Raw genomic sequence first — 12,426 nt, forward strand, 5'->3', positions numbered from 1 at the left:
TTGTCCAGCGTGCAGCACAGCAGTGTTATCTGCTTGCACAGTGTGTTCTTGTGTTGCCCTGATTCCAGGGATCTCCCCTGCCAGGAGGCTGACTGCCTTGTTCCAGGGAATCAACCACAGAATATATGATGAGATGATGTGATGAGGGAAGAGGAAAGAAAAATGAACAAAAGACCTGGAAAATGCTTAGTCCTTTCATACAGAGCCGAATGCTGCCACCCAGTGGTCAAACAATGCAGGCCGACTTGCCAAAAAGTACATTATATTATGTAATGAATGCTGTGTGGATTTTGTATGGACCGTGATAGATCCGAATCTCGTGACAAACACCTATCATACAAAATATGTTTTAAAACATAAGCCCACATTAAACAACAATTATGGGAGCACAGGTTATCTATATATTAACCCTAGACAATAAGTTGGAAAGTGCTTTTAAAAAGTGATTTTGGTTAAAAACTGGAATTAAGGAAAGCAAGCTATTGAAATGTATTTTGGCTGGGCGCGGTGGCTCATGCTTATAATTCCGGCACTTTGGGAGGCCGAGGTGGGTGGATCACCTAAGGTCAGGAGTTCAAGACCAACCTGGCCAACATGGGGAAACCCTCTCTCTACAGAAAATGCAAAAAATTAGCCAGGTGTGGTGGTGCACGCTTGTAATCCCAGCTACTCAGGAGGCTGAGGCAGGAGAATCGCTTGAGCCCAGGAGGCAGAGGCTGCAGTGAGCTGAGATCCTGCCATTGCACTCCAGCCTGGGCAGCAGAGCAAGACCCTGTCTCCAAAAAAAAAAAAAAAATTAGTGCTGTGCAATACCTTTTTGGGGATGAATTGTTAAATCCAATGTTAGGACTTAACCATTATTCATATGAAGAAAAGTAGCTGAGAGGCAAACATGAATATGAACATTGGAAACATTTATGTATGTATATATGAGACAGATATTTTTTATTAGTTATATCATTAATGTCACAGAATGAAGCATATTGATTTTGAAACATTTTTAACAATGGGAGAAAGCTGTATTTTTAAATAAAATTTTAAAAATGTTTAATGCAGAAATGATAATAAAATTAATTCATGTTTCTGTAGGTCTGAAATCTAAAAGCTGGACTTGAAGCTATAAGAAAGGGACATTAGGGGCTTGATTCAGATCTCAGGAGAACTAGTGCAGTCCAATTTTGGTTTTCCATATACCTGACTCCACTGAAGAGACAAGACTTAGAAAAGGTGAAGTGGAGCTGAAGGTAAGGGTGAGACTGAGGAGTCCTAGAGGCAGAATTTTCTGAAAACAAGTTTCATTTTGTATTTAAAGGACTACCTGCTAAATGCTTATATTCTTTTCAGAAGAACAATAATAAATACCTTTAATTGGACTGATAGCAGATGAGCCTAATGGAATTCACTGTTGACATTAACATATCCCAAAGGAATCTTCCAAGGGATAGTCAAGATTCCCCTTTCCCCAATTCTTATGAGAGCTATGAAAACTAGCCACCAGTTCAATTATTGACATGAGCTTAAAAATTGAGCTTAAGATACATTGTAAGTAGTAAACTGGCAGTCAGCAAATGATATGGTGACATTCTGTTTCTGCATTCACTTGGAAATGAATGGGATAAAAGTCTACATTTATATGAAAATAAAAAGATTTGCTTTAATAAAAGAAAGAAAATTTTTTTAAAATCTAAGATAAAATAGCAACTGCATAGAGAATGGGTTGCATAGTAGATGTGTGCAAAAGATTAGATTGGTGAGCAACAGTTAAAAGAGCCAACTAATTTGAAATTCTAACAAGAGGGCAGCTGCCCAAAGTGAGAAGCACATTAATCTTTGCTTTGGTAGGCTCTAGTAGATTATGGTGTCCAGTTTTGCCATGCCAGAGTGTCAGAAACCATAGCCCATGACTATTCGCTGAAGGAATTGGGAATGCATGCTTAGAAAATATTTTTTGAAAGGTATTCATTTACTCATTCAACCAGTATATACTGAATGTCTACTATATGACAGGACTGTTCTAGGCACTAGAGGTATGGCAATGAACAAAACATCAAAATTCTTATAAGAATGGAACTTACATTTAGGGGAAAAAATTAGTAAAAGGAATAGTGATCGCTGTAGAGAAAATAAGGTGAAGGCTAAAGAGTGTCTGGGAAAACTTGGAGTTTAAATATGTGGTCAAGGAAGGGTTCATTGTAAAACTGATTCTTGGGCAAAGATCAGAGCTTTAGGGAGTGTGCCACATGAGTATCTATGTAAAGTGCGTTCCAGGGACAGGGAACAGCAAGTGCAGGGGTTCTGAGGCAGAAACATGCTTGGTCTGTTAAAGGAACAGCAAGCAACCTTTAGGGCAGAAGAGGAGTGAGCAAAGTGGAGAATAGGAGATGAAGTCACAGTGGGGTGGGGGAGGCAGAGCACACAGACAGTTTGTGACCTTTTAGGCCCTTGTAAGGACTTTGGCTTTTACTCTAAGATAGAAAGCCACTGGAATGTTTTGAGTATAGGGATAATTGACTGTATTTATAGTTTAACATGTCTAGCTGCTGTGTTAAATAATGAATGTAGAACATAGCAGGGTCAGTTAGGAAGCTGCTGTGGTACAATTCAAGTAAAAACACTGACTTGGACAAGCCTGGAAGCAGCAGAGGCAGTGATATGTGGCTGGGCTGGAGACATTTTTTGGAAGGTGGAGTCAATGGGGTATACGAGGGTAAGAGAGGAGCCAAGGCCCCAAGAGTTTTGGCCTAGAAAAATGAATTTGTTACTGATTGAGATGGGCAAGACTGTGTGGGTGGAGCAAGTTTTATGGGTACGTTTTAGACGTAAGATCCCTAAGTGAAGATGTTCCCGTATTGGTGTTCATTATACAAGTCTGGAGGTGAGGGGAGAGTTATGGGCAGAGGTATATATTTGAGAACCATCACATTCCTGTAAATTGCTGTAATTGTGAATTGCATGAAATTGGATGAGATCACCAAGGAAGTGAGGGTAAGTAAAGAGACCAGGAGTCAGTCACTGTGCATCTTAAGATTTCTCTTTCGATTTTGTTTCCTTGGTGAAATAGAAAGCAAAGCATCAGCTGAGAGTGAAGATGAGGGTGTATTGCTGGGGCTTCGAGAAAAGAGAAGGCTTGAAGTAGTCAGTTAGGGGAGGGGAGATAAGTGGGCAGGGTAGGGTGGGGATATAGTAGGATTGCCCAGGGGCACGAGAATGAGGGGCCTCCGCTGAAGTTATGCCCATTCTGATAAGGAAGTATTAGACTTGGATTGTACTTCCAAAGTACAGAATGGAACCACTGGGTGCAAACTATTCATAGAGTGGTTTCAGCCAACCCTAAAAAAGACCCTGCTAAAGATGAAGTCCCCTAAAATGACTATTGTGTGTATTTGATTTCCACCTGAATATTAGACTTGTAAAACTAGAATATTACAGTTTCTCTCAAGGTCTTCCTTTTGTTTAGTATTCAAAGCATAAATGCTTATCAAAATTGTTTTCAGATTTTCTAAGTATACCACTTTGTTCTGTCTCATCTGTAAGTTTCATGCTAAATTTTAAATCAAGTCTTAAATCACATATAATCTGTGTGTGTTTGCTCACATGCATGTGAAGGGAGAAGTTCAATAGCCTCCTGGAGAAACCTAATAATGCCTGTCTCCTTCATTGCCATACTTTTTACGGAGCTGCTTATTAATCTTGCCATATTCCAAGATCAAGGGTATGGTCCTGTTTATAGTCCTTATCCTGGCATTCCAGCCCTCTGACTGAGGCCAGCTTCATTTTTCAACCTCATCTGCCACTGCCCTCTTCTGCCTGCCAGCTGCTACCATCACAGGCCTGGCTTTTTTGCCATCTGCCTTTGCACAGGCCCTGCCTTTCTCCTGGAAGGGTCACTGCCTGTCTCCTCATGTCCATATATGACCTCACTTCCAAATCCTAACTCAGATGCCATCTCATCCATGAAACCAGTGCCTGTACCTTTCAAGCCCCCTCCCCCATTTTCCTTGTCTGTAAAAAGCTTTAGCACTTCACTTCTATTTCTCTTTTGTCAAAGTGGAAGTCCCCTTTTAGAATTACGTTTTGCATTCCTCTTCCTTCCCCTCCTAGGATATGAGCTATGGGAGGGCATAGTCCAAGTTTCATTCATCCAGGTAAACCTCATAGCACACAAACTCAGTGCCCACAATAGATCACTTATAAAGGAATGAATGTCTATATCCTGCAAATACAAAATAGAAGGAAAAATATTTGCTAACTTTATATTCTTTCCCTCTTTTGTGTTTTGTTGTTGTGGTGGTGGTGGTTCTTATGTAGGAATTTATTTCTCCCAGAGCACTGAGCTTTGTTTCAAAATTTTAAATCGTCATTCCCCATTCACCAGTCCTTAGACTAGAAGTTAGATCTTTGATAGGGCATATCAGAAGGATTACCTTTCTCCCAGTATCACAAGGGCTATAGTGAAACCCATTTTATTTTTTTTTAAGGTTTAAATTTTTAATTGTGATAAAAATATAAAATTACTATTAAATATTTAAGTGTACAGTTTAGTAATGTTCAGTATATTTACATTATTTTGCAACAGATCTCTAGATTTTCATTTTACAAAAAATCTGATAGTAAACTGTACTTTTCCCACTCTCTCCCTCAGCTCCTGAAGAGAACATCATTTGACTTTCTGTTTTTATAACCGGGACTAACTTTTATATCTCACATTGGTGTAATCATACCATGTCTGTCTCTTTTTGAATGTCTTATTTTACTCAACGTAATGTTTGCAGGCTTTGTCTTCATTGTAAGATGAGTGACACCCACTTTCATTTCCTGTTCTAATATTTTCCTGTGCTGCTCAGTGAAGTTTTTTGCTGATCTCATAGGTCTCAGTTGGTTCTGTGAATGGTGTAGCACCATTGGGAAGCCCTTTGAATAAAAGAATGAAATAAATTTCCTATCTGGCTTCTGACAGTGAAGATGGTATAGAAAGACAGAAACCCAGGCTGCTGCTTTGCTACATGCCAAGACACGAAAAAATAGATAACTACATGGGGAGAAGAATTGGGAAAGGTGGGTGAGAAGAGCAGGAGCATCCCAGATCCCAGAGTGAACTGTCTGCTTCCCTCCCCCAGTCTTTGGAAAATCTATTTATAGAATGGACTGATGACTTATAAGAGGAGGAAAGCTGCTAAAAAGAATTCTTTATACCTGAAGTAAGGTCTGATGGTGTTAGTGGCTGGGGTTCAACGTTCAGAAAGATCACCTACCAGCGAAGGGGCCCTAATGAAGAAGGCAGCTGGAGAGAATAATGAAGAGGCTGGACACTGGGAGGAAGGGTTTTTGGGGCAGAGGCTCTGCCTAAGAGGTGAGCAAGCTGTTTGGTGCAGCAGCCCTTCTCTAGGGCTGCACCCTTGTCACCATCAACTCAGCTTCGACAACTATCAACTTACGGCGGCCGGTCTCCTTTCATCTATCCTCTCACCTGCTTCCCTTCCAACATATTCCAACACAAACCCCAGATATACTTTACTACTAGGAAAAAAAATGTCGAGGCAGAAATTCAAGCCAGATTCTTTGCCCATCAGCTTCACTCCTTTACACTGGCTTGTGTGAAGACACTTTGTATCGGCCTGTCCCCACAGTAAGCCACATTGAAATGAAGTACCAGAGGACGCAGTCTGGTCATCCCTCTTCCTAACATGGACCATTGAGAACTACTTTAGCAAGGAGTTGAGAGAGACATATCATCTGTTCCCTCTGAGGCTGGCTGCACTTTTAAAAATTGTGACTGTTGTTGGTTCAAAAACAACTGCAGTTTTAATTGCAACGTGAGAAGGCTCCTGTGTGTTGCTGGAAGCTTTACTCATCAGTCATTTCTAAGTTCTTGCATATTAAGTCACATAATTCTGCTTTGATAAGCTTGTTGCACTTATTTTTGTAAAAGCTAAAACTAAGACGCATTAAGCTGAGCAGTGCTACACCATCTAATTTACTGTGCTATCACTGTGACCGCTTGTGAGGACATCTGGCCCACTTTCAGGTTAGAATCTCTGGGATGGTGCCTGAAAATCTGCATTTTAATATGCTCACCAGGCGATTATTGTGGAGACCAAAGCTCTTGAGTTTCCCATTGCTCTCTAGAATGTATCATGTTGTTTTCCTTGATGTCATTTGTCAGTTTCTACACCTACTGATTTATTCTCTCACCACTCCTCTTGTCACCAGGCACACTTAACATCTAATTCAATATGCAGCTTGATTGACACTCGGTGTTGATATTCTGATTCCGTGGGTTTAACTAGCTGTGATCAGCAGAAGCAACTGCACGCAGTGCTCTCATTTTTCTTTTCCCAGAATGTTGGGGTTGGGAATGAAGGTGCTGAGACTGGTTTGTTTGTGTCCTGCAGAAGTTCCAAAGGTGATGTTGATACAGAAATTAAGGGGTTGTGTATTTTTTGATAGTTTGGGTATTTATCCTGTTATTCTGTATTTACCAACTCAAAGTAGAATGCTTTTCTTATAAATATATTTCATGAATAAGCCAACTTCAGATTTTAAAACTAGCTGCAATTTTATTTTCTCATAGGTGTCATCTTTAAGAAATGAAAAGCGAGGCTCATCATATCTCATCTCTGCCCCAGAAGGTGGTTCAGTGGAATGTGTTGACCAGCATTCTCAGGGCACAGGAGCATATTACATGGAAACTTACTTAAAAAAGAAGCGAGTGTACTGAGTTAAGCTCTCTCCTAATAACCCCCTAAGGTTCTCTGCAGTATCTCTGCTGTTCATCGCTGCCTTAACTTCATTCAAACTAGCCATATCCTTTAAATACGGGTTTATAATTTCCCAGAAGGAACTGTGTTGTGCAGCAGGCAGAAATGCCAAATAAAAAATAGCAATAAGAAAAGACATCAATTGAGGACATTTTCCACTAGAGTCAGATGCATCTTAATCAGTGTGCTAACTTACAATCCATTGGAGAAACTAACAATGTTCCACTATTCCTTGTTTGAGGACTGGGAATAATTCTGACACCATCTATAAAAGTTTGAAGCAATAAATGGGAAGCAGTGTTGTTTCCCGAGCCTTAGAAGAATGAGTTTCTTACAAGCCAATGTGCATTTCAATTTACTTTCCCTAGAAGTAATTGCATTTTTACATTTTTAAGACTTTTCCTAGAACTACAAGGGTGCAAGTACCAAATGTGCTGATGGTAATATTATAAAGATGCTCTACATGCATCTTTACATCTTTAATTGTACTCAATTACACCCACACCAGCCATGCAAAATTAAACCCGGTAAGAGAGTGACAGTGATGTCAAAGGTATCCAGTACTACCGATGCTTTAAGATGTTGTTTACCATTTATACCTTCTGTGAAAAATAGAAGGTATTTTAAGAAAAGTAGCTTTGGCGATCCAATAAAGGGGTTGGCACACTACAGCCTCGGGCCACATTTGGTCTACCACCGGCTTTTGTGCTGCCTGCAAGCTAAGACTAATGTTTACATTTTTAAGTGGTTGGAGAAAAAAGAAAATTTATGACGTGAAATTTATATGAAATTGAGATTTCAGTGTCCAGAAATAAAATTTTATTGGGACGTTGCCATGCTCATTCATTTACATGTTGTCTGTGGCACTCCTATGCTACAATGGCAGAACTGATTAGCTTCAACAGACTGTATGGCCTGCAAAGACCATATGGCCTAAAATTTTGACTATCTGGCCATTTATACACAGTGTTTGCTGATCCCTGATCTAATAGCACTAATTCTAATAGCAACTATTCCTTTTAATTCACCTAAAGACAGACCTTTAGCCTTTGAGACAGACTTGTAGGTGGAAAGGACCATGGGTTTCTGTGCTCATTTCATACCATATACTAGTAATGATCTAATGACGGGCCTATTTTGATCACTAAATGCCCTATTTCCACAATATAGTAAAGCAGTCAATACTGCACTTGCTGATGGAGTCTTAAGGAGTCACAGTATTTATAACCACTCTGAGCTAATAAGTTATACCTCACTCTCTGCTCTCTCTCTCTGATAGTGTATTAGGATGAAAAATCAGTTATTTAACACAATTTACTTGTGAAAGAAGTTTTATCTTTACAGAATATGACTTTTGACATCACCATTTCTTGAAGACCTTGGTATTAAATGCATGAGAAACCTTTTGCCATCTAGAAATTTCTGAGTTTGTTTATTGTTGTAAGACTGTAATTAATTGATAGGGAATTTGGGATCTCTATCCTGCGCTTTTTGAAATCAGATCATTAAATATCTTGTCACTCTGGGGACTTGTTATTTTTAACTATGATGTGGATATCCTAATTATGAAGTCTAGAATTGGTACATATGTTGTATGCTTTGTAAAGAATTTCACTTGGTCTAATTTATTGCATATAGTAGCTTCTGTTGGAAAATGACAGCTACAAAGTTTAAGGTAATTTCTAAGTATACTACCTATAAATAACTGATAAAAATTAGGCATCATCCAGTTATATAGCAGATGACTAATGGGTTTTTCACACCCTGCACTTCTTCCTATTTTCCTGTTGCATTCAGCCTCTTCAGTGCTTAGTCACACCTCCACTATGGTGCAAACAGAAGAAGGAAAGATGGTGAATTTTGCATCAGAGCTGCAAAGTGAAAGCAGGAAGAGGTTGAAGGAAGTAAAACAAAGGTGTCTGGACTACGGCACAGTGGACATGCCATCCATACTGGCCTGCGTCCCATTATCACTGGGCACAATAATGAAGTGCAAATCAAGTGGTGTTAGTAATAAGGACCATAACCCACCCCCTCCTCCCCCCAAAACTATACTGTTATTTTTCTATGTTAGCAAATTGTTTGAAATGCTTTGAAAATGAAATCTTAATATTAAAAGGCATATGCATGTAAAGTCTTTAGTATATTTATTTGTATAAAGAGTAAACAAAGTGCATATAGAGTGGCCACAGGTTTGACACAGAGACCTTGGTGTTGTAGGCTATGAACAAATTTAAATGGCAACTTTATTGCTGCCATTGAATCAATCCTGAATTTGGGCTCAACAGGTGAAAAGTAACAATATCAAACAAATACTAAACAGCATAAGATTTTCAGACTCTTGGTCATAAAGGCCTTAATAGTTCACATTGAATCAGTGACTAAACGTTTTTGGTTACCCAGCTACCTCCAAGCAAACTGAAAACTGTCTAGTGGATCCTGAAGTTCATTAGTGCCTCTAGCGGGGTCTTTCCTTTCAAGTGTTGTACCATAGGGTGATGGTAAAAACAGGGATCAACCCTTGTAGATCGGTGGTAAGTATGGAAACACTCTAACAACAGTGCAGCGTACGTGGTATTCTGACTGGTTGCATACAGCATTCAAAACCAATGCTGGAATAGCTTGCTCCAAAGTGGTAGAGTTATAAAAGGACATACATTGACATTTCTTAAAAGCATGTGTAATAGCATCCAGGCTCTGGGAATGAGTTCTGATTAAAGGTATACTGCTTAGGAAAGCACTGGCACAGGCTTAGTTCTCGAGAATTAACATGCAGCTAATCATCTATTCCACAGCTATCCCCCCATGTAGAACCAGTTTTCTCAAAAATGGGTGCTAGTGGTCACCCAAGGGAACAAGAGCTAAGCCACTGGAGAAACAACTCATAGTTTTAAGTCCTACTGGTGAGAGAATACAATCATTTTTGTACAGAAACAATATATACTACCTGGTATCTAATATTTTAAGAATGCATGGTCTAGTACTGTATAGATATTGAAATCTGAGGGCTAGGTCCATCAATCTTTATGATTAATGTGCCAGCAAAACATTTCAGATCAGCTGGCAGCAGGGAAAAGCAATCATCTTCAGACATTATTTTGGTCAACTCCTCTTGTTTTCAAAAATCCCCTTTTGGTATGCAGTTGTGACGGTGAACTAGCCAGAGGAAATGGTGGCATATTCTTTCCACAAGGAGGAGTGCTTAAGTGCTTTCAAATATTTTGGTTGTCATTATGTGTCACTAAGTTACCGGTACCAAATTTAAAGAGGAACTCCTTACTCATATTAAGCACTACAGCGTGACTTACACATGTATATGTACTCAAGTATGAGTTCAATGACTTTTTGGACAGAACACAAACTGTTTTCATTACAAATTTTTAAAAAATGGCTTGGGCATTTGTTGTGGGAGGAGGACTTGATAATCTGTGGAATTTAAATGTTATTCATGCTTATTTTAAAAGTGCTTCAAATCCTTCAATAAGGTTCTGAAAGCTTGTCCGATTGGATGGTTGGAATTCCCAGCATTTCCTCATAAGTTGATAAACCTGTAAAAAGAAAGAAATAACAGTAAAAATGTTAGATTTGGGAACTTTAAAAAATATACAGAAACATCGGCCGGGCGCGGTGGCTCAAGCCTGTAATCCCAGCACTTTGGGAGGCCGAGACGGGCGAATCACGAGGTCAGGAGATCGAGACCATCCTGGCTAACACGGTGAAACCCCGTCTCTACTAAAAAATACAAAAAACTAGCCGGGCGAGGTGGCAGGCGCCTGTAGTCCCAGCTACTTGGGAGGCTGAGGCAGGAGAATGGCGTAAACTCGGCCGGCGGAGCTTGCAGTGAGCTGAGATCCGGCCACTGCACTCCAGCTTGGGCGACAGAGCGAGACTCCGTCTCAAAAAAAAAAAAAAAAAAATATATATATATATATATAGAAACATCAAGAGTAAGAAAATAATTTTGGAAATGTAAATGACTTCTCCTTAAAGACCAGAAAAATGAGTGTTTGAACAGTTTAAAACACAGAAAATGGGATACAACTCTAGTTCATAAATAGTATTTTAACATTTGAGAAGCTCAAGGGTTGACTGACTGCAGTAAAATCTAGGTCATACCTGTAAACCGGTTAGAGAGTGAAGCTGAATCTCAGTTCAGACTTAAACTTTCCAGACTGGCTGCCTCACTCTCTGACTCATACTGTTCAGTGTGTCTTACGCAGTCTCAAGAGTTTTTAGTATTAAAGGGCTCAGTTCACTTAGAAAACTGAATACATACTATAAATGCTACTAATAAGTGGGATAAACTAACACACAAAAAATGCAATTATATATATTTGTCACACTAAGGCTACACCAAAACCTGTCCCTCTGGGGCAAGCAAGTGGATAAAGAGGGGCTGGCTTTTGGAGGGAATCCTTGCTCTGAACCTAACTGGTGGCTATCATCTAGCCCCAAAGGCGATTTCTCAGTTATCTTATGTGAAATTCAGCTTCAGAAAACTATTTTATAGGACTTCACTGCATCATTTCCTCGCTCTCCCCTCCACCCATTTCTGGATAACTCAAGCTGCGAAAACACAACAGAAATGGAGTGTTACTACTGTGACGTGGCCCATAGATACCTCATCTGGACAGTTAGGCGGGCAGGGCAGGCGTTTTCCTTCTTTTAATGTATTCACAAGTCTTGTGACTGTCATCTGGCCATGGGTTGGGCCTATCATTTTCAGGAACAACTATATAAAATAAAACCAAACAAAACATTTAACTTTGCATGTATTTACATAAATGCCAAACAGATTAAGGTGAAATTTCTACAATCAACTGGAAATTTAAGTAGCAATAAAAAGGCTTTTCCCCTTAGTAACTTTAAATAAAAATCCAAAATCCTTATTAGCTTTCAATGATCTGTCTCTAACCAATGTCTTAGACTCTACCAGCCACTCCTTGTGCTGGTGAAGGAGTCTGTCCCAAGAAAATGATCTGATTTAGGAATGAAGGAGGCGCAGACAAGGCTGGTCCCTACCCAATGCTACCCCACTTAACTTGCTCATTTTCCCATAAAACTGCCGTTCATCTCTACACAGATAAGATCCTTGAGAGTCAAGGCCATCCTATGGAACTCTGGGCTCATTGTGAAAGCAAGACTTGAGAGATCCACAAATAACTGTCAAGTAGCAAACCAAGTTAAGTGGGAAAGTGACACTTTCCATTATAATACATTGATTGGATTCCATTTAAAAACAAAAGTTAACCAAGCAGAGGGATGGACACATTTTAAATGGGTACTGGATTCAAATGAAGAGAAAAGGAGGACTTACAGCCATGGGACTAGAATCTGAATCACAGTAAGTCAGCAGCTCATGCAGAGTGACTCCAAAAGACCAGACGTCAGAGGCGATATAAAATTTAGATTGCATTAAACATTCTGGAGCATACCTTGAAAGGAAGCAGAACACAAAACTTCATTTCCTGGGAGGCACATTCCAAGTGACATCACAGGATAACTGAAAAATCACCTCTTTGGTTTTTCTTATAATTTAATAGAGCATCTGAGTGTGGATGATGTTTTACACGTATCATGTATAAGCTGCTATGGTGCACATCTGACCTATAGTACAGCATCCTTTACAGGCTCTCGGTAGCACGCATCTGCCCTAAAATAACACGAC

General features: G+C 39.6%; 2 protein-coding genes across 9 annotated transcripts in view; one reads left to right on the plus strand and one right to left on the minus strand.

Annotated features, from left to right (window-relative positions):
• The window catches only part of RAVER2 (ribonucleoprotein, PTB binding 2), an 84,605-nt gene extending 75,713 nt beyond the window's left edge, over positions 1-8,892 (plus strand). For both annotated transcript variants that reach the window (XM_025379225.1, XM_025379234.1), the window contains exon 12: positions 6,572-8,892. In XM_025379225.1, the coding sequence (XP_025235010.1) occupies positions 6,572-6,718 (147 nt within the window). In that variant the 3' untranslated portion in view covers positions 6,719-8,892. The remainder of the gene's footprint in view (positions 1-6,571) is intronic.
• The window catches only part of JAK1 (Janus kinase 1), a 235,297-nt gene continuing 231,759 nt past the window's right edge, over positions 8,889-12,426 (minus strand). For all 7 annotated transcript variants that reach the window (XM_025379172.1, XM_025379200.1, XM_025379180.1 and 4 more), the window contains 3 exons: positions 12,076-12,193; positions 11,380-11,490; positions 8,889-10,306 (listed from right to left, as the gene is read on the minus strand). In XM_025379172.1, the coding sequence (XP_025234957.1) occupies positions 10,211-10,306; positions 11,380-11,490; positions 12,076-12,193 (325 nt within the window). In that variant the 3' untranslated portion in view covers positions 8,889-10,210. The remainder of the gene's footprint in view (positions 10,307-11,379; positions 11,491-12,075; positions 12,194-12,426) is intronic.

The sequence above is a fragment of the Theropithecus gelada genome, chromosome 1, assembly GCF_003255815.1.
Source record: "Theropithecus gelada isolate Dixy chromosome 1, Tgel_1.0, whole genome shotgun sequence".
Taxonomy (NCBI): Eukaryota; Metazoa; Chordata; class Mammalia; order Primates; family Cercopithecidae; genus Theropithecus; species Theropithecus gelada.